This window comes from Leucopleurus acutus (genome assembly GCF_964270905.1).
Source record: "Leucopleurus acutus genome assembly, chromosome: 10".
Classification (NCBI taxonomy): Eukaryota; Metazoa; Chordata; class Mammalia; order Artiodactyla; family Delphinidae; genus Leucopleurus; species Leucopleurus acutus.
Genome location: NC_139153.1, coordinates 82,619,936 through 82,640,385, shown reverse-complemented (window position 1 = coordinate 82,640,385; position 20,450 = coordinate 82,619,936). Strand labels below are relative to the sequence as shown.

The following is a 20,450-nucleotide window of genomic DNA, read 5'->3' as shown; positions in this document are numbered from 1 at the left end:
CCCTGGAACCCGCCGCAGTGCGCAAGCGCGCAACATCTCCGTTTCCCTCCCCTCAGCCCTTCACCCCCCCCCCCTTTTCCCCTTCAAGAAGCCGGCTCCGGGGCACGCTCACCCCTGTGAGGAGGCCGGACACGGGAGGTGCTCTCTCCATTCCCGGAAGATCATGTACCAGCCCAGCCGGGGGGCGGCCCGGCGCCTCGGCCCCTGCCTCCGTGCCTACCAGGCTCGTCCCCAGGTAAGAGCAGAGGGGAAGCGGGAGGGGAGGAGAGGGGGCGGGGAGAGACCCTCCCCAGAGTCGGCGTGTGGGGCGGAGCGCGCGCCCCGTGTCGCGCAGGCGCAGTGACGTCCCGCCGCTCCTTCCCACCTGTGCGGGGCGGCGCGTTTAGGGGTTAGGGGTCGTGGGGATCCGAGGGCGGCGCCGCCAGCCCTGTAGAGCACGGGACGTCGGTCTCCCGGGCCTGCGGGGGCAGGCGGGCTGGAAGCTGGGGCGGTGGGGCGCGTCCGCATTTCGCCCGCGTTTCCGCGGTTACCTGTGCCTGGAGGTGATTTGAAGGGCAGGGGGCGGAGAAGTTCGCGGCGCCTCCCGGGAGCCGACCAGACCGACCTGCGGGCCGCGCTCTGCAGCCCGCGCATCTTGCACCCGGATAGCGGTCCCGGCGGGAAGGCCGGCCCGGGTGGACCCTGTTCGGGCCCCTGTGCCCGGGCGGGCAAGATGGCCACGCCCCCGGCGGAGACGGCGCCTCCGGGACACCGTCGGGGACAGAGGTACCCGCGCGGCCCGCCCGCTCTCCCGATAATGAGACCCCTCGGGGGGGTTCGTTGGAAACGCGGGACTCGGGTCAGGCCTGACTTCGGGTGACCTCTCCCTCATCGCAGTTTCGACATCAGTAAACCAGGGGCATGAGGTCCAGCCTTTAACAGTCTCCTGGGCCTTTTCGTGTCATTAGAGGAGCCCGAATGATGAGCTTACTGCTTAACAGGTCGCAAAGTTTAATTTACAATTATTATCTCATATAGTCCTCATAATAACTCAGTGTGGTTTCATCGTCCTCGTTTATAGGAGGACATTCCCTCAGGCTGAGGAAATGAGTGCCTAAGGTTACATGATAGAATTGGAACTCAAAAGTCTCCTAGTTCCAGTTGGATGTTAACTTTTCTCTATATAACCTCTGCTTCACACACTCCTGGAGTTGTGTTAGAGGCCACAGTACAAGAAGACCTGTAACTTATTCATTCATTTGTTCATTCTTCAAATATGCACTCTTACGATTCTTGCTGTAAGAGAGGCAGACCTGCCCCCAAACGGGTTTGGAATCTTAAACAAATCTAAAAGTACTTGCTAATGTTTGGGAGAGGTATGTGTACTTTTGTCACAGGAAAGTGTTTCCTCCTGTTTTAAGTAGAGATGGAGATGAATTTTCCCTCAGTAGTTCCATCTCTCCTGTCAGAAGGAGCAGGTGGGACTGGAAGCTTGTTAATGGGCAGTTTGGATGGCAGGGCATTAGGCAGCTGGATTCTTATCTTCTTCCCTTTTGTTCTTCCTCCTTAGGACCACCTTTCTCCACGGGCCCTACCATTCCCACCTCTTTGGCCTCACTCCGTGACAACCACTTCTCCATCTTTGCCTCTTTTCTGGTCTCCCCCACCCCCAAGCCCTCCCACCCGGCTGCTTCCCCGAGCTCCCCCACTACCTCTCCCTCAGGTCCAAGCCCTCACCTCACCATGGGTGGTTCTCCCCCCAGGAAAGGGGGAGGAGGGACCAGGACCTGAGTTACACAGCGGCTGCCTGGATGGGCTTAGGATCCTATTTGAGGGACCTCCCTGCCCCTGTCCTGGGGCTTTGATACCTTTCCAAGCCTCTGGGACTGCCCACTCTTCCCCGGCCACTTCATCAGGAGATCCGAGTATGGAGGAGCACCTGGCTGTCATGTACGAGAGACTGAGACAAGAGGTAAGTCAGTTCAGAAGTGGCCTTTGTCCGAAATGGGAAGGGATGTAGGTAATTTTTAAAAATAGGGAGTCAGTCAACTGGATTATTTCTGGGAACCACGAGACAGGCATATAAATATGTTATAAACATTTCCCAAGGAAAAGATGCTCCTCAGTTTGGATTAGGGAAGTTAAACATGGGATGAGATGACCTTTCACTCATGAATAAAGAGACACTAAATATAGAAAACTGAGAAATAGGATCATCTTTTCTTTCCTCCTGGTCTGATGCCTTCTTCCACCTAGCTTCCCAGTCTCTTCCTTCACTCCCACGACTACACTCTCTACTCATCGGATGTGGAATTCATCAATGAGATCCTGAACATGCGTACCAAGTGAGAATCCACGAATGGGTAGGGCCTTGGGGAGGAAAAGGACCCAATGCTATTTTCACTTATTAGAGAATGTCCTAGGCTGCTTCTCACTGCTGCTCCCCATCCCACTGTCAGATACCAGTTTGGTTTTCTGATTCTGCCATCATGAGATTTCTTTCCCATTCCTTCCTCCCAGAGGCCGGACATGGTACATTCTGTCACTGACCCTCTGCCGCTTCCTGGCCTGGAACTATTTTGCACAGCTTCGGCTGGAGGTTCTACAGCTGACCCGCCACCCTGAGAATTGGACCCTGCAAGCCCGCTGGCGGCTTGTGGGGCTGCCCATCCACCTACTCTTTCTGCGTTTCTATAAGCGTGACAAGGAAGAGCTTTACCGGTAAGAGAAGTGAGAAAAGAAACGCACTACAATTTCCTAATCTTACCCTTTTGGGAATCTATGGTCTAGTCTTCTAGACAATCCTGGATCTACCCTGACTTGACTGCAGGCTCCTTGAGGACAGGATCTTGTTTTTGTCTACTTTAATCTAACAAAAAATAGAGACTCTGAATATATTAGGAAGCTTCTGAACTCAGCTTCTTCATGTACATTACCTGGCACATAGTAGGTACTCAAATACTTATTGAACAGATGAAAATTCCCGTCTCATAAGTGGTGCCTCACAACCTTAGGTAAAGTACCTGGTAAATTTCTGGCACAGAGTAGAATCCCAAGAAATTCTTAGGCTCAGCCCAAACCAGTGGTTCCCAAACTTTGCTGCACAGTGGAATCATCCAGGAATCTTTAAAATATCGGTGCCAGACATTCTGATTTAATTGGGCCAGGGAACAACCTCAGGATTTTTAAAAGATCCCCAGGTGATATAATATATAGTAAAGTTTAGGAACTACTAGTTTAAACAAATGCTTGAATTAAACTTTGGGACCAGTCCCCTTCTCCCTCAGTGAGCCTTTCTCCCTTCACCAGGACCTATGATGCCTATTCCACCTTCTACCTGAATTCCAACGGCCTCATTTGTCGCCATCGCCTAGACAAAGTGAGTCCTAGGGCTGTGTAGGGGTGGGGTGATGGGGTAGAACATCCCACCAGCTGGCATTAACCTTTCTCCTGCAGCTGATGCCTTCACACTCACCCCCAACGCCCGTGAAGAAGCTGCTAGTGGGAGCCCTGGTGGCTCTGGGGCTGTCGGAGCCAGAACCCAACTTACACCTGTGTTCCAAGGGCTGATCAGGAACTGGGGCAGAGGCAGCACGGAAGACTTGCTACGCACAAGAGGAGGAGGTGGAGGTGGCCAAAGACCTCAGGAGCCAGCTTCCTCCTCTCTTCTCTCTTCTCCTTTACTTTCCATCTCATGCTGTGTAAAGCTGCTGTGTAACTTAACTTGTAAATAATAAAATCTAAGTGAATATATGAGATCGAATTTCCATGTCACCTTCTCTGAATCTCTAAGGTTCCCCATAGCTTTACTCTAAAAATATTTTTATTAATAGATATTAAATAATGTACAGAAGGAAAAGGAGCTGGTGTTAAGGTTCTATTTGTTCTGTTATGTTCTCTGCTCTTCACCCTAGCTCTTCTCGTGTCTTGCCTACTTTTCTGGGCATTTTCTTAGCATGGGGATCTTCTAGCTCCTTGGCCTTGTAATAGTGGGGAGCCACCTCCAGAAGCCAACTGCTCTCAATCTCCAATACCTGGAAGGGAAGAGAAAAAATCAGCAGGGCTCCCTTCTGTCCAACCTAGTTTCTGATGTGTGTGTGTGATTTAAAAGAAGGTTCTCTCCTTTCCCCTTTGGCTGCAGGGCTAGGTGAAAGGGTACCTGGCTCTAATACTCTGGATCCCAGGGGCAGACACACATCTCTACATGTTATTCAAGAGCACAAGTAAGCTAACCCTAAACAAAAGCCTGAACATAAAGACTGAAATACACTCAGGATGGAGCTCATATCTGCTTTGTTCATTATCACCCCGGCACCTGAAACACTGAGAATGGGCATTCAAACACTTAGTGAGTAAATAAACAGTTCTCAGATCTTAGCAGATGCTGAGACAGCTGTTAGAAAGGATGCATTTCTACCTTATCCTACCTTAAGCCAAGGTGCTTTCCTATTTCTCTGCCCGTCCCAGCAACGTGAACCTGGGTTTTTAGCTTGCCAGGATACCGTCTCCCACACAATCCACCTGCCTGGGCAGGGCAAGGTCCCCTCACCTGTCTCATGAACTCTTTGGTGGTCAAGACAAGTTCGTGGTAGAGCAACCAGCGTGGCTGTTCCTCAAAGAGGGAAGAGTTGGGATGAATGAACACCGTCTGCTGCTGTTTCACTGTGCGGTAGCCGCTGCGAGTCAACCGTGCTGTGTGGTAAAAGTAACCAGCAGTGATGGCCTGTGGAGCAGGCGGGAAAGGAAGTCAGTGGGAAAGGCAGGGACCCTCAGCACTCACTGCCTTTTTAGTTCAGGCTTTGGGAGAACTAGAAAGGTAAGGGCCTTTCAGTGGTCCGGAAAGCAAGCACAGGGAGAGCACACCTTCCCCAGGGGAAGGGGCACGTTCTCAGGCCCCTGGCCCCAGAGGAGAAGCTTGCTCCTCGGGAGACACTGGGTGGACAGCAGCAGACTAGAAACGCTGACCTTTCGGACACGGATATAGTCCCCCTGGCAGGAACTGAGACCGACTTCCACGCGTTCCAGGAGCCCCTCCAGCTGTTCCCGCACATCCCGGGCTCGGCGCATCGATCTGAACTGTACAAAGTTCTCATAGCACCACTGGGAAGAGTAACCACTCTCAGCCCACTGTGAAAAGGGTTGAAAAAGAGGGGGGGAAGAGGGGCTGTTAAGTATACAGCGGAACCAGAGTCCCCCACGTCCCCCTCACTCCCACTCACCCAAGCCCAGTGACCTGTGTATAAACGTTCAGCAGAACCAGGTGGTCCCCCCCAGGGAGGAAGAAGTTGACACGAGCATTGTCGGCATGGACGACCTTGTCCTTGGGTCGGTAGAAGATGGAGTTGTTGACAGAGAGCATGGCAGCCACTGTCAGGATCTCCTCCGAACAGCTGTACCTGGGGCAGGAAGGGAAAGGCATGGGAGTTCAAAGCGAGACACAGCAACAGGAACAGGAACAGGCGCAGTGAGGAGGAAAGTGATCACTGTGTGGTGGATGTCCTCACGTGGGGACAGCAAGTTGGGCTAACGGCTACAAATCAGAGAGTAGATTGATGGTGGCAGGGGCAACGGTATGGGGGTGAAGGAGGTGAGGGTCAGGTTATAGATAAAACGGTTAACAGGAGAGAGATCCAGGGAGGCAGGGGCAGGAAGGCACCGGGGCCCTCTGAGGGTTCTGCAGTACGAAGGTGCACATTATAGCAATCCCTTTAAGTTCACGTAATGACATTTAACCTCAACCATAGCAGAGAAAGGGCATTTAAAGGTGGTCCCTCCACAGCTGTTTCTAAATGCTCTAGTCTGAAACCTTAGGAATGAGTAAGTCCCCAAACCAGCCCTCACTCAGCACTCCTCACAATGGAAAATCTTCCACTTTCATTCATGCCCCCAAATTTTCTACACTCTTGTCAATTTCACCCATCTGATAATCATAACCAAAGACAGGACAGTGTCTTACTGATCCCTGTGGGCCTCAAAAGGGGCAATAAAAGTTATCTAATAACTTGTTATTTGTTAAAGAATAATGTGGTGGACAGAAAAAGCAAGATCATAAAGATGGCTCCAGAGACAGAAAGAGGCAGGGCCAGTGTGTGTGCTGGGGGCCTGGCCGAGTCAGGGGCTTACTTCTCAGAGGCCAGGATCATTTTAGACAGCATGGGGTCCACCGGCAGCTCTGCCATCTTTCGACCAGACTAAGGAGAGGAAAGAGAGAGTTGAGGCCACTCCTCCCTCAGGTGTCCCTCCAACTCTCGAGGGGTCACCCCAGCCTTCCTCCTGCCCCAGCCTGCCGCCCTCCCACCTCACCGTGGTGAGCTCCCCAAGGTGGTTGAGGGCCCCCAGCGCGTACAGCTGCTCCAAAGCCAGCAGCAGGGTCTCATATGGCGGAGGGTCCAGGAAATCAAAGTGCATTAGGTCGTGGATCCCTGGAGAAAGATGTGAGGGGTAGAACAGAGTCCCTTCACAAGGACAAGCTAGCCCCACCCCTTCTGTCTCAGGAGGACTGGGGGACCCCAGTCACCTAAGCTCTTGAGCAGCAACACGACGTTGCCCAGGCTGGTCCTCTGAATCTCGGGCACTGTGGTTTCTTCCAGCTCGTGCTGATAGGCCCAGGCGGTATACAGGCGGAAGCACTTCCCTGCAGCCACCCGACCCGCCCGACCAGCTCGCTGACTGGCTGAGGCCTGGAAAGAAAGGACAGTTTGTCAGGCCCACGGACCATCTGGTGATGGAAAAGAGAAAGGGCAGTATTTCTGCAAGAAATCTGGGAGGGTGTGGACCGCTAATCCCCCTTGCTCTAAGCAGCCTCCACCGCTTCTGAGCTGGCCTGTTCTCCCCCTCGCCCCGTGGAGACCCTGCTCAAGCCCAGGCCAACCTTGCTGCAGGGTGTGACGGTGAGCGATTCCATGCCCGTGCGCGGGTTGTAGCTCTTCTGCTTACAGAACCCCGGGTCCAGCACGTAAATGATGCCCTCGATGGTGAGCGAGGTCTCGGCGATGTTCGTTGCCACAACTACCTGAATGAGAGGATGTGGGATCGCCGGTAAATCCCACCCACCTAGTTACCCAGAGGAAGTAATTCTGGAATACGTGGAGTAGATGAACAGGTGCAAAGGAGCAGGAGCTGAGGAGATTTGTGGCCAAGGTCGGGAGAGGGGGACAGGCCAGTAGAAGAGGGGAGATGTGGGGATTAGCAGGGCATAAGGCGGAAAGGACAGGAAAGGAAATGAAGGGGGTTCAGGGGTTTTTTCAGAGGTGGGAGCTGGGGGTGTCAGGTTCCGGCCCCATCTTCCCCACTGTCACTTTTTTTTTTTTTAATTTGTTTTTTAGTTTTTGGCCGCACCGCACAGCATGTGGGATCTTAGTTCCCCCATCCAGGGATCAAACCCGCGACCCCTGCAGTGGAAGCGTGGAGTCCTAACCACTGGACCTCGAGGGAAGCCCCACTGTCACTTTCATATTCACCTTTACACGTTACTCCCTAAAACAGCCCCCTGATGAGTCTCCCTGCTCTACTCCTAGCCCTGGTTACACGGCATCCAGAATGGTCCTTTTAAAATGTGAGCCTGTCACATCACTCCCCGCCATCCATCAGTGGCCTCCCACCCTACCTGAGAATCACATCCAAACCCCTTCAGGCCCTGAGTCCTCCAGGCCCTGGCTACTTTTCTGATCTCATCTCCTAGCACCAGGGCTCCTCGCTCCATCCCTGCCCACTGCTGAGCTCGCCTCACGCCCATCCTCACGCCCGCCCTCCACGTGCGCTATTCCCTCTACTTGGCGCGCTCTTCTCCCAGATGTCAGCCTGGCTCCTTCCCTGGCCTGGGTGAGGCCCCAGCTTCACTCTCACCTTATCAGAGAGGGAGAGGCCTTCCCTACACCCTAAGGAAAATCCCTTCCTGCCATTCCTCTCCTGACACCCCGGAGTCAGCCTCCGTCTTCCCATGCCGCACTGTACCTCTTCAGAGCATTTGCCACAAATTGATATTAGGTATTTATGTGTTCATTGTCTCCTAACTTATATTAGACTAAACTCCATGAGGCTAGCGACTTGTTTTGTTCATTGCTGTACCCTCATCCCCTAGAACAGTACCTGGAACATGGGAGGAACTCTTTAAATATTTGTTGAATGAAAAGTTACATCTTTGCTCAAAATCCTTTGATGGCCACTAACTGGTCTAAAGTCCACACTCTTTCTCCTGCCATCAAAGGCCCTCTCTAATCACCATTCAAAGTTGTTTTTAGCCTGTCTCCCACTACTTCACCATGTGAGCCTTCCCCTAAGCCTGCTCGAGTACTCTGACTTCAGACACCCCTTAAGCCTTCCTCTGATATTCCCCCATCATCTTCCCTAAAGGTCCTCCAGACCAAATCCCACCTCCTGGCACACCAAGGGCCTCCCTTCTCCTCTGCACCTCTACCATGCTCACTTTCTGGATCACACATTTGGCTATCTCGCCATTCCCGCTGTCATCACCCTCTCTCTCCAGCTCCAGAGGCAAGGAACTGCCACCCCACCTCGCAGCTGCAGCAGTGCCCAGGACACACCTTGCACAGGGCAGGCACACACTTTCCTTTTCTCTACTAGTTGCGTGAACCACACGGGTGAAGAATGTGGGTTTCTCCAACTGACCTTCCGTGCCCCAGGGGGCGTGGGCTGGAAGATCCGCGCCTGCATATCGGAAGGCAGGTTGGCATAAATGGGCAGCACCAGGAGCTCCCGGATTTTGGAGCCCAGGCGGCGGCAGCGATCCTGGAGCATCTCACAGGCAGCCTCAATCTCCTCCTGGATTTGGGTGGGGAGAGCTGTGTGGGACCCAGAGTCACGAGAGGCTGACCTGCCAGCCCTGTCTTCCCCTGGGATACACACATCACACCCCCTCCCCCACATCACGCACCTGTCCTGTCAGGAACACCAGGATATCCCCAGGGGGCTGGGTCACATGAATCTGCAGCACAGACACCACACAGGCCTCCAGGTAGTCTGCCTCTGGAGCCTGTGGGGGGAGGAGGCAGGGTCACAGGAAGGCCACCTGCTCAGGCAAATCTCTTCCTCTCCTCCCAGCTCGACATACACTTTATCCCAGTTTCCCTTTGGACTCTCCATCCCTTCCTCCCCTCCTTGGGACAATCTCCTTCAAAGGCTCCACTGCCTTTACTCTTAAGCCCAACCTCCCTGAGGGGGCACCTTGGTATAGAAGATGTCAACTGGAAACCTGCGTCCAGGGATCCGGAAGACGGGGGCGTCATCAAAGAAGGTGGAAAAGCGGGCAGTGTCCAGTGTGGCTGAAGCCACCAGGACCTTGAGCTCAGGTCGGAATCGAGCAACATCCTTGATCAACCCAAAGAGAATGTCTGTGTGCAGGGTCCGTTCGTGGGCCTCATCCACCATCACCACGCTGAGGAAGGAACGGGGGCACCAGTGAGCAAGGGGAGGTGGGTAATGCAGGAGGGGACACTGGGGTCGCCGGATGAGAGGACAGGCCCCTATCCTGGCTAGGAAGGAACAGACAGACCTGAAGCACCATGATGTGAACAGCCCCGAAGCTCCCGGGGTCCTCTGGGGCACCTGCCGTGCATCCCTGATTGACCCTGATGCCTCTTTCTGGAGAGAGGGGCCGGGTGAGCCCTCCCACCCCAACCTGAGAGGACTCTGCAGGCTTCTTGGTCTCCTCGTAACTTAGCTACAAGTGTGTCACCTTCTTTCTCCTTGCTCTAGTCTTTGGATTTCCTGCCAAGCCCGCAGGAGCTCATCCCCCACATCAACCCTTTGTGCCTAACTGTGACCATGATGGTGAAGTCCTCAGCCATTTCACAAAGCAGGCTGGCGTGATGGGAAAACCCCACAGCCTGAACACTCTCGCATTAGCTGGCCTTCCATGGGTTCTCAGAGGTTTTTCCTCTGAGGAAAGGACCAAATCATATCTGTCCCATTGCTCCACTGTAACCTTCTAGGACCGGAAATTCACAGTCTCCTAAGAGCTGAAAAGACAAGTACTGCTCAGCTGGCCTGGCTCCACCCTCATCCCATCCATGAATCACTTCTCCCCCACAAGACATGCTCATCCAACCCCTGCTTGGCCAATGCCGGCACTGAGAACTCATTATTCACAGATCAAGCCACTCTAAGACGTGGGCCAGAGGCTTAAGAGTCAGGGTGCACGCACTCTGACAGCCCCCGCAATCTCTGCCACACTATGGCTTGTCAGTATTGATCTGAAATCCGCCTCCCTGTAACCTCCCCCATGGCTCCTAGCTGTGCTCTCTGGGGTCACATAAAACAAGTCTGGTCCCTTTCTCATGTAATAATAGCCCTTCACACATTTAGAGGAAACCAGGATGTCTGAGTTTTCCCCTCCAAGCTGAACATTCTAAGTTTTTGCAAGTGGTCTTCACGTGGCTTCTCAACAGCACCATTCTACCATCCTGGTTGTTTTCTGAACTCTGGGAACAATTGAGGAGACACAGAAAGGCTTTCTCTGTAGCCTCTTCTACCCTCCGGGCCCATCTCAGTTCTAAGACTGTTCGAACCATAAAGATTCAAAAACTGGTGGACAGGACTTCCCTGGTAGCGCAGTGGTTAAGAATCCGCCTGCCAAGGCAGGGGACACAGGTTCAGACCCTGGTCCAGGGAGATCCCACATGCCGTGGAGCAACTAAGCCCATGTGCCACAACTACTGAGCCTGCGCTCTATAGAGTGCAGGAGCCACAACTACTGAGCCCACGTGCTACAACTACTGAAGCCCGTGCACCTAGAGCCCGTGCTCCACAACAAGAGAAGCCACCGCAATGAGAAGCCCGCGCACCGCAACGAAGAGTAGCCCCTGCTCGCCACAACTAGAGAAAAGCCCGTGCGCAGCAACGAAGACCCAACACAGCCAAAAATAGATAAATAAATAATTTAAGAAAAAAGAGGGGCTTCCCTGGTGGCGCAGTGGTTGAGAGTCTGCCTGCCGATGCAGGGGACGCGGGTTCGTGCCCCGGTCCGGGAAGAGCGGCTGGGCCCGTGAGCCATGGCCGCTGAGCCTGCGCGTCTGGAGCCTGTGCTCCGCAACGGGAGAGGCCACAGCAGTGAGAGGCCCGCGTACCGCAAAAAATATATATAAAGAAAGAAAGAAAGAAAGAAAAAAGAACTGGCGGATAAATCAGAAGAGAAGACAATGGCCAAAATGGCCAGGTGGGAAGATAGGAGGGAAAAGCCAAAGATTAAAGGAGATAAAGGAAGGTACTGAAGAACAAGAGGGCAGCAGACCGGAGGGAGGTGAAGGCGGGCAGCGCCCCCTCTCGTGGGAGCTGGGGGGCCTGTGCGTACCTGTAACTCGCAAGGTCAGGCTCAGAGAGGAACTCCCGGAGAAGCATCCCATCCGTCATGTAGCGCAGGACAGTTCGCTCTGATGTGCAGTCCTCAAAGCGGATACTGTAGCCGACCTGTCATGTGGGCCATTAGTGATCGACAGTTGGGCTGTTGCCCCCAGAAGGGAGGGCAAAGGGACAAGGGTGAGCACCTGGACCAGTGGGGGTTGAGGGGACCTGCAGGCAGCGGGGGCTGAGTACCAGACCCTAGGGGCTCCCCTCGTCCCTCAGTCCCCACAGATCTCACCTCATTCCCAAGCTTCACACCCATCTCCCGGGCCACTCGGGCAGCCACACTCATGGCTGCCACTCTCCGGGGCTGGGTGCAGGCAATCTTCACACCTTTCTTTGTGTAACCCTGCATGACAAGAAGAAAGAGGAGGTTTTCACTTTGACAAATATGCAGCTGGGGCCCAGCAATTCAGAGAAGTTGGAAATGCAGGGCAGGAGGAACAGAGAAACAGACAGAGCAGAAAACCAGACAAGAAGGGCAAACGGATAGGATGGCAGACCCAGGGCCCACAAAGGCCCTCACCCAGCCCTAGGCAGTCCCAGCCCTTTGGGTCATCAAGTTCGGGGCTATGTGAGATTCAAGCTGGAAAAGGACTGACCAGCTGGGCAGACCCAAAAGCAAGGGGAACAAGGGAAGGTAAAAAAGCAGGAAAAGTCTTTTCACTCCTCATTCCTTGGCCCTGCAGAGGAGCAGAGGCCGGGCTGGTGGAGCGGGGTCCATGTTCACACCCACACACCACCATCTAACCGTCTATACCTCCTTCCAGCACTAACCTACAGAACACCTATCAGGCATGGACACCGTGGCAGGAAGTGAGAACAGAAGCATGAAAAGGGTGTGGTCCTTATTCTCGAGAACCTCACCACTTAGCAGAAAAGACTAAAGGACTGAAATACAGAAGGAAAGTGACTACTCAAAATCCCACGTAAAGGAGCTGACAGGACTGTGCTGGTCAGCGCCAGCGGAGGCTGAGGCTGCCATACCTCCTCAAAGAGGTACTGTGGGATTTGGGTGGTCTTGCCCGAGCCTGTCTCGCCTTCGATGATGAGGACCTGATGACTAGCAATGGCGGCCAGCAGCTCCTCGCGGAATGGGAACACTGGGAGGCTGCGGCGGACGACCTGGATGGACTCCTTCTGCTGGGCCTGGGTTGGAACGGGTGGGGCTGACGGCTCCTGAGAAGGAGGAGAAGGGCTGTGAGTTTCAGGGCCGGCTCCCACGCTCCTCGGGACATCCCAGCGCCCACCACCTCACCTCGTCACCCTGGAGCTGAGTGGCCCGGACGAACTCGATGGTCTCCTCTTCCTCCAGCACCAGCTGATACTTGGGCTCCTGGGAGGCAGCATCTCGGGCCCCAAACTTCAGGGACGCTGCCCCGAGCCGGGCCTCCTCCCAGCGCCGCTGCTCCTCCCCAGGGGCACCGGACTCCTCCTCCACTAGATCCACCGCTCGTGCTGGCTAAAGAGAGAGGGGCACGTGGAGACAGAGCTGCCCTCTCTGCCCAGCACCCCCTCCCCAGCCGCTACCCCCGCCCCCGGAGAAAGGCAAGACAAGGAAGGGGCCAGCCAAGCCACCGCCCAAGCCCCGGAAGCCTTCCCTCCCATCTGCTCGGGGACCGGGGCTGAAGCGGTGACCCCCTCGCCTCACCTGTCCTCGCGTCTCCTCGGGCATGTGGTAGCGATTGGTGGCCTCCAGCTTCTCCTGCTCCCCAGCCGCCCGGTACTCCCGGGCCAGATCCCGCACTCGCCGCTTGTACCTGAGCTCACGCCGCTCATGTTGGCTCAGCTCCACATCCCCAAAGAGGAACTCCTCGTCCACCAGCTCGGCCTCCAGGTCCTCAAGCTTCTCGCGCTCCCGCTTGGCCAGGTATTCTCGGCGGGATTTCTTCCGCAGCTCAGGGACCTGGGTCAGCCCAGGGCAGTCAGAGCCTCTTCTCGCTGGAAGAGTGACCCTTTTCCTCATATACCCCTAAGAGTGACAACCTCCGACAGGCCGGCAAGAGAACCTAAAGATGTGTCCTCTACCCTCCTTCCCTCTGCACTGGACAACGCGACTGACGACATGCCCAACGCTGGGCCGACACGCTGCCTTCCAGCAGGAGGACCCAGCTGGACGTCCTTCCAGGCAGCCTGACCATCTTTGCCAATATAAATTCACTAGAGCTAAGGTGATTATGTGCATATTTTATATTGTACTCTTGCTGTTTTATTCGACTTAGTGGAAAGGGGAAAAACATAACAGCTGATACCAGCATTTGGAAGCACAGGTCTCAAACTGAAAACAACTGAGACAGTTGGAAACCCTGGGTGAGCCAAAAATAGGTATTCTTCCTCCCCAGTGATATGCTCCCCCGTCTTGAACCAAATGACTGCAGTTTGAGGAAAAGGGAAAAATAAATTACACACAAAAAGGTTGGAAGCATCAGAGAGTGGTTCTGCGAGGCAAAATGTAATGAGGGATGTTTAGCTCGGGGACTAACTTCTCCCCCTCAGACAATGGGTCACTTGGCTTCTACGTGTTTCCTTTCAATACAGGCTTTTCAGGACACACTGTGGATGACAGAAGACTGGCCACATGCTGAAGGCCTTTCTGAACCCTGACCCTAAGCCCTCCCACTGTGGCAACACAATCTCCCCTGTGTTCACAGCAAGCTCCTCTACTGCAGCGACAAAACCCCACTGCTGCCCCCCTTGGGGGCCCTGATTTGATTTAATTGCTTGGTTTTTCTTGTTTGTTCTATCACGTCTTAAAATGGAGTTTATGCTCATGACCTGATCTGAGTACCACAATCAAATACTCCTTCGGCCTGATGGGTGAGGCAGATGGATGTCTTTTTAAAATATGGGCAAGAAATCAGGGCAATTTGAGCATCGAAAAGAATAATGATATGCAATTATAAAATACTGAGAAATAAAAATTCATGAGTCCAACATGACATGCGTACAAACAACGGCAAAAAAACTTCTGTCACCGGTGAGGTGACTATTACAGCAGACTCTTTACTCTGAAAATTAGTAATTAAAAGGAAACAATTAAGCATTTGCCCTCACTTTGAGGAAGGCACTGTAGCCCATTCCTTGTTGTTGAGGAAAAGTTCTTCTTTATATAAAAAGGCTAGCTGATAAATGTAGAAGGAATGTCAGGATCCAAAAATCACCACTTTGCAATCCCCCATGACATAAGTGATTCAGGAAAGGATTAGCAGTGGTTGCTAAACCATTAGCTGAGAGGCTGCTGGCAGGAAGGATACCAGCACTAACGCGCACACAGCTGGACAGTGTGTCCCCCTGATATGATGGGCACATCACCACCCAAGAGGTGTTGCTGCCACAGCTGTTTAATCTGAGTCTAAGCAAGCTGTGGACCCAATTTCCACTTTAAAGAAAGCACTGGTACAGAACTTAATACCACAAGATAAGGATCAGATAAATCCAGAATGTAGGACACGGTACAAGATAAGACAGAAAGAAAGAGAGAGAAGGGGGAAGTGAAACAAACTGAAGAAACCTAACAACCAAATGCAATGTGTGAACCCTGACTGGATTCCAGTTTGCAAAAAGCAGTTATTAAAGACATTTTGGGGTAACTGGGGAAATCTTACTGTAGGCAGGTTCTTAGTTGATATATGAGAAACATCTGCCTGGGTGTGACAAAGGCACTGTGGTTTTAGAGAAATATCATACCAGGTACATGCTGATGGGACAAAATGCCATGATGTCTAAAACTTTTAAATGGTTCAAAAAGAGAGGAAAAGAAAAAAGCCGCCATTTACATAGGCATTGCAGGGACTTCTCTGGTGGCGCAAGGGTAAGAATCCGCCTGCCAATGCAGGGAACACAGGTTCGAGCCCTGGTCTGGGAAGATCCCACATACCACGGAGCAACTAAGCCCATGCGCCACATCTACTGAGCCTGCGCTCTAGAGCCCACACGCCACAGCTACTGAAGCCTGTATGCCTACAGCCCGTGATCCGCAACAAGAGAAGCCACCGCAATGAGAAGGCCGCGCACCATAATGAAGAATAGCCCCCCATCGCTGCAACTAGAGAAAGCCCACGCGCAGCAACAAAGACCCAACTCAGCCAAAATATAAATAAATAAATAAATAAATAAATTTTAAAAAAAATTGCCTTATACTATTCTTTCAATTTTTCTATTTGTTTGAAAATTTTCATAATTGAAAAAGAAAAGAAAAATTCAGGAAAGTAAAAACACTACACCAGCATCAAGAGATGTCTCAGAAGTCTGACCACAGTCACTTTGTGGGGTGTGAGCTGAGATGGATATGTCAGGAGAGAGTTGATGGCCACTAGGCCATTTTCAGGACACCAAGAGCCTCAAAATTCTTTGGGGAAATCTAAGTGTGACTTAATGGGAAGACCAGGCCTTTGGAAAACTGCAACCCTACCTAGGCTAACCCCGTAACAAGTCCAGTTCATGAATTACAAGGGCTCTGTCCCCGTGCAGTGAGAAGACCAAATCAGGAAACCAGTGGGAGATCACAAGGCCCCGTGGGGCACGGAGGGATCAGGTGGTAAGAAGGTATGTGGAGATGCTGTACCCAAGCTCAGGGGTCAGCACGCCCGTGGGCAGCAGGACTCTGCTCTGCCCCTGTCCTGCAGCCGCCCCTTGAACACCCAGCTACCTTTGGAGTACATCTCTTTAAGTCTCAGGAACAGGGAAAGCTCACACTCCCCTCACTAACACACAGTGTGATCTGATCCTAGAAGTCAAAGAGGGTTTCTGGGCCGTTTTCTTCCCTCTACAACTTAATCCATCCTCAGCAGGCTCCTGTCAACCAAGCCCCCTCCTCCAGAGACCCAACACCCCACCAGCAGCTCCACTGCACTTCCTGTGCACACTTTCTCCCTATCCTTAACCACAATCCTTCAGTAAGTCTTTCCTTTTGTCTTCCTGGGCACTGGGACTCACCATGGCTTTCCGGTCTTCCTCAGCCATCTTGAGGCGCTTCTGAGCCTCTTCATAAGCCTAGGAGAAGAAGGCAAGAGTGGCCAAAAGTCCCCACACCCACAGCCATTGCCCTTCTAGAATCACAGGTATCATCCTGATGTTCCCTAGCAAAAAAAATGTTCCCCGGCACAAAGAAATGTTCCCCCTTCACTGAGGAATCTCTGGGGCTGCAGGTTCAGCAGAGAGCCACCTTAGCCCAAAGACCCAAAGACATTACCAGATCACTGGAGGCAGCCCCTTGTCTTCCCAGAGATCACTATCTGCAATCACACCCAACCTCACACTGGACCCAGGGATCTTCTGGGCACTGACGGGACGTGCTGCTCCTACATACCTTCTTGTCTGACCGCTCCAGGACGTTGCGAGTCCGGTCCTTGTCCCGCTGCCGAACCCGCTCGGCGAACGCATCGCGCTCCTCCAGGTCCTGAAGGCGCTCTCGCTCTGTCCGCTCCCACTCATCCTCTGACTCTGGCTTCTCCATCTGCTGTTTACTCCCCCTGTAGCCCAGCCCAGAGCATTAACTAAGGGCATCCAGAGGCTTACTGTCCCATCATCCACCTGCCCCATCCTCTCTCACCCTACTTCTGACTTACTGTGTCTTCCTCTTTTCTTTCTCAGAAAACTCTTCCTCCTCTTCTTCTTCCTCTTCCTCCTGACGTTTCTTCCTGAGGTGTTTCCGTTTTTTCAGCTTCTTCCGGAGACTGCTCCCGGCCCTGCCCACAGGCTCCTCGCTGCTCTCCTCACTGTCCTCCAGCAACCTGTAGGATCGGTTCTTTTCCAGCAGGGCTCTGGCCTCTCGCTCTGCTGCCCGAGCTGGCTTTTCCACCACAGCCTTCCTTGGGACCTGTCAGAAGAGGAGAGGATAAGGGGGTGTGACCAACTCCTGATCCCTGCCCACCTACTCTGCCCTGTTCCTAATTTAAGGAGTAACTTGACCTTAAACCGGCCTTCATCCTCTCCCTTCCCCAAGGCTTCACACCATGTCCATCAGCCTGAATAGGGCCTCTCAGCTTCCAAACTTCTTTTCAGTCGTTCATTTAACAAACATTTATCGAAGCCTGTCCCATGCACCCACTGCTAGGTACTAGGGATACAGGGATAAATAAAGAGACAAAAACTATTGCCCTCATGGAGTTTACATTCTCATATCCAATTCTCAACTGCTCAGCCTCTGTTCTTCCCAATGACTAAGTCATTCCTACCCAAGGACTGGCCAGGATTGTTGTGCAGAGGCCTGTCACAGGCCTGGCACTGTACCAGACTCCAGGGATACACTGGTAAACAGATTAACATAAAGTTCCTACTCTCCCATCCCTTACATTCTAACCTCATTTCTCACCAAGCACCTTATGGGATATCCACACCAGGTTATCCACCATTCTCTGAACAAGCTCAACACTTTTAGTATTACTGGATACTTTCTAAGCTCTAATTCTGCAAGGTGCAGTTAGGTGGTAGGAATACAAAGACAAGAAATACAGTCTTGTCGGGCTTCCCTGGTGGCGCAGTGGTTAAGAATCCGCCTGCCAAGGTAGGGGACATGGGTTTGAGCCCTGGTCTGGGAAGATCCCACATGCCGCGGAGCAACTAAGCCCCTGCACCAAAACTACTGAGTGGACGCTCTAGAGCCCACAAGCCACAACTACTGAGCCCACGTGCCACAACTATTGAAGCCTGCGAGCCTAGAGCCCATGCTCTGTAACGAGAAGCCACTGCAATGAGAATCCCACACACCGCAACGCAGAGTAGCCCCTGCTTTCCGCAACTAGAGAAGGCCCACGTGCAGCAACGAAGACCCAACGCAGCCAAAAATAAAATAAATAAATTTATTTTAAAAATATTTCATTAAAAAAAGAAATACAGTCTTGTCTTCCAGGAACTAACCTTTACACCTGTACTCTTCTCCCCTCTCTACATGACAAATTCCAGGGAATCTTTGGGTCTGCTTTTCCCGATCCCAACTCCCACCCCTTCTGCCCTCCCACAGCACGGGCCTACACATCTATTCTATAGCCTCGCTATTCAAAGGATGGTCTGTGGACCACCAGCCATCACCTGTAAACTTGTTAGATTTGTTAGAAATGAAGAAACGAAGAATCCATCCCAGACCTACCGAATCGGAACCCGCATTTTAACAAAAGCCCTGGATGAATCCTGTACCTGTTAAAGTTTGAGAAACACTGCTCTATAGCGCTTAATCCAACACACTTAAACCATTCTCAATCTTCTCCACGGAAGTAGACGTCCAGCCCGTAGGCGATAACGGACAAAGAACAAATGCTGGTGAACTGAGCTTATTTAATTCTCGGTTGGACAGTTAGCCCGACCTCACCAGGACAAATAACCTGGGGGCGCCGCCCCCGCTCCACCCCCTCTCCTGCCGCTCCCATGCCCGCCCCCCACCCCCACGCCGCACCTTGGTCCAGAGTCTCAAGGCGAAGTCCCGGGCCGGCCCACTGACGTCCAGGGTATCGGTGTCTCGCAAGCGCTGCACGAACTCCTCTGCCGAGGCGCAGCGCTGCGCGGTACCGATGAGGAACTGGGCCACATGCCGCTCGCTCAGTCCCAGCACCGAGTGCAGCTCGTCTTGCACCCAGCGCTCCAGCCCCGCCGGCGTCGCCATGGCGACTCACGCTCCCTATTCCCGGCCCTGAGAGTGTCTCGAGCAGCCTCGCTGGCGGCCGGGCGGGTCACCCGGAGGCCTGAAGCCCCGGGCCGGAGCCTCTGTTCCACAAAGAAGCTGCCTTAGGACCTGGGGGTCCGGTTTCCAACAGCCCAAAGCAATCTCCCCGGACTTCGGAAGCCGGAAGTAGCTGCACTTTTTCCGGCCTAAGCACTACGGTGGCCGAGCGAAGTCAAATCTTGCGGAATTGTACTCGAAGCTTGGGATAAAACATTTTCATTTCCTCCCCCACCGAATCTCTCTTTCGCCCTCTGTTGGTCACTCCTGGGTGTTACACTCACTCATTTCATTCCACAAATGCTGAGAGCCTAATGTGTGCTAGGCAGTTTTAGTTCCGGGGATATACCAAAGAACAAATCAGAAACAAATCCCTCACAGAATTTACAGTGGCTTGAGGGGGGCGGAGACAAGATACATAAAAAATAAAACATGTGGGCTTCCCTGGTGGCGCAGTGGTTGAGAGTCCGCCTGCCTATGCAGGGGACACGGGATCGTGCCCCGGTCCGGGAGGATCCCACGTGCCGCGGAGCGGCTGGGCCCGTGAGCCATGGCCGCTGAGCCTGCGCGTCCGGAGCCTGTGCTCCGCAACGGGAGAGGCCACAACAGTGAGAGGGCTGAGTACCGCAAAAATAAATAAATAAATAAATAAATAAATAGACATGTAAGTTCCATGGAGCCAAAAATAATGCAAGGTGTATGTGTGTGTGTGTGTGTGCGCGCGCGCGCGCGGCTGGTGGGGCAGTCTTTCAAATTAGAGGATCAGGTCCGTGCTTATTACAGATTAGGCCGTGCTGATTAGAAATGATCTTTGCTAGGACTGGTACTTTCCGCAGAAGTGAATACAGGTTAGGCTTAAAAGAGGACTCCAGGCAGGAGAAGACTTGGGATGTGGAGAAAAAATAAAGGTGCCCGCTTTTCTTGGCGCTGTCTCTGGAAGTTATTTTAAAAGATCTGCAAACTAAGGAATGTGCAAACTGTATTCAGCATTTTTTTTTATTTTTCTTTTTGTATTCAGCTTTTTTTTTTTTTTTTTTTTTTGCTAACTGCTTGAGAAACTCACTGGTGACTGCTTAATTTTAAATAAGCAGAGTTTGTTGCTTGACTCTGCCGTCCTCTGTTTGATCCTGCTTCATACTTTTACAATTAATTGTATTTATCGACACTACGCTGGGAAAAGAAACATTTGTTATTCCAGTTAACAGCCACAGGTAGCTCCACATCATTGGCTTCTTTCTTTCTTTTTTAAAAATTTATTTATTTTTATTTTTGGCTGCGTTGGGTCTTCGTTGCTGCACGCAGGCTTACTGTGGTTGCGGCGAGCGGCAGTGCCGGCTTGTCATTGCAGTGGCTTCTCTTATTGTGGAGCACCGGCTCTAGGCGCACGGGCTCAGTAGTTGTGGCACATGGGCTCTAGACCGCAGGCTCAGTAGTGTGGTGCATGCCCTTAGTTGTTCGA

At 52.7% G+C, this 20,450-nt stretch overlaps 2 protein-coding genes across 3 annotated transcripts; one reads left to right on the top strand and one right to left on the bottom strand.

Moving 5' to 3' along the window:
- Positions 1 to 113: 113 nt before the first annotated feature.
- On the top strand, positions 114 to 3,549 carry LOC309967374 (uncharacterized protein C6orf136 homolog; the record flags this gene model as incomplete). The annotated part of the gene is made up of 6 exons (XM_082847977.1): positions 114 to 235; positions 1,550 to 1,951; positions 2,236 to 2,324; positions 2,500 to 2,700; positions 3,289 to 3,358; positions 3,436 to 3,549. Exons 1-6 carry the CDS (start codon positions 164 to 166, stop codon positions 3,547 to 3,549), a joined length of 948 nt encoding a protein of 315 aa, XP_082704103.1. The 5' UTR covers positions 114 to 163.
- Positions 3,550 to 3,867: 318 nt separating this feature from the next.
- DHX16 (DEAH-box helicase 16) lies at positions 3,868 to 19,098 on the bottom strand. 2 transcript variants are annotated; one of them, XM_082847975.1, is made up of 20 exons: positions 18,728 to 19,098; positions 16,905 to 17,155; positions 16,646 to 16,808; positions 16,273 to 16,329; positions 12,989 to 13,243; positions 12,596 to 12,799; positions 12,325 to 12,516; positions 11,576 to 11,686; positions 11,288 to 11,403; positions 9,163 to 9,373; positions 8,873 to 8,971; positions 8,608 to 8,760; positions 6,851 to 6,991; positions 6,497 to 6,659; positions 6,283 to 6,401; positions 6,103 to 6,170; positions 5,213 to 5,375; positions 4,945 to 5,106; positions 4,529 to 4,702; positions 3,868 to 4,013 (listed from the first exon to the last, which is right to left on the bottom strand). In XM_082847975.1, exons 1-20 carry the CDS (start codon positions 18,932 to 18,934, stop codon positions 3,885 to 3,887), a joined length of 3,138 nt encoding a protein of 1,045 aa, XP_082704101.1. In that variant the 5' UTR covers positions 18,935 to 19,098; the 3' UTR covers positions 3,868 to 3,884. The 2 variants fall into 2 exon arrangements, with proteins under 2 accessions (XP_082704101.1, XP_082704102.1); XM_082847976.1 differs by lacking the exons at positions 16,646 to 16,808; positions 18,728 to 19,098 and having other exon boundaries at positions 16,905 to 17,011.
- Positions 19,099 to 20,450: the final 1,352 nt, after the last annotated feature.

Excerpts from the sequence above, each read along its gene's own strand:
- DHX16 (XM_082847975.1), bottom strand. The coding sequence starts at position 18,934 with ATGGCGACGCCGGCGGGGCTGGAGCGCTGGGTGCAAGACGAGCTGCAC. Across the intron at positions 11,404-11,575 it reads GTGTGAAGCTTGGGAATGAG|GTCGGCTACAGTATCCGCTT; the intron begins GTGAGATCTGTG and ends CCCACATGACAG. Across the intron at positions 5,376-6,102 it reads ATGATCCTGGCCTCTGAGAA|GTACAGCTGTTCGGAGGAGA; the intron begins GTAAGCCCCTGA and ends TTCCTGCCCCAG.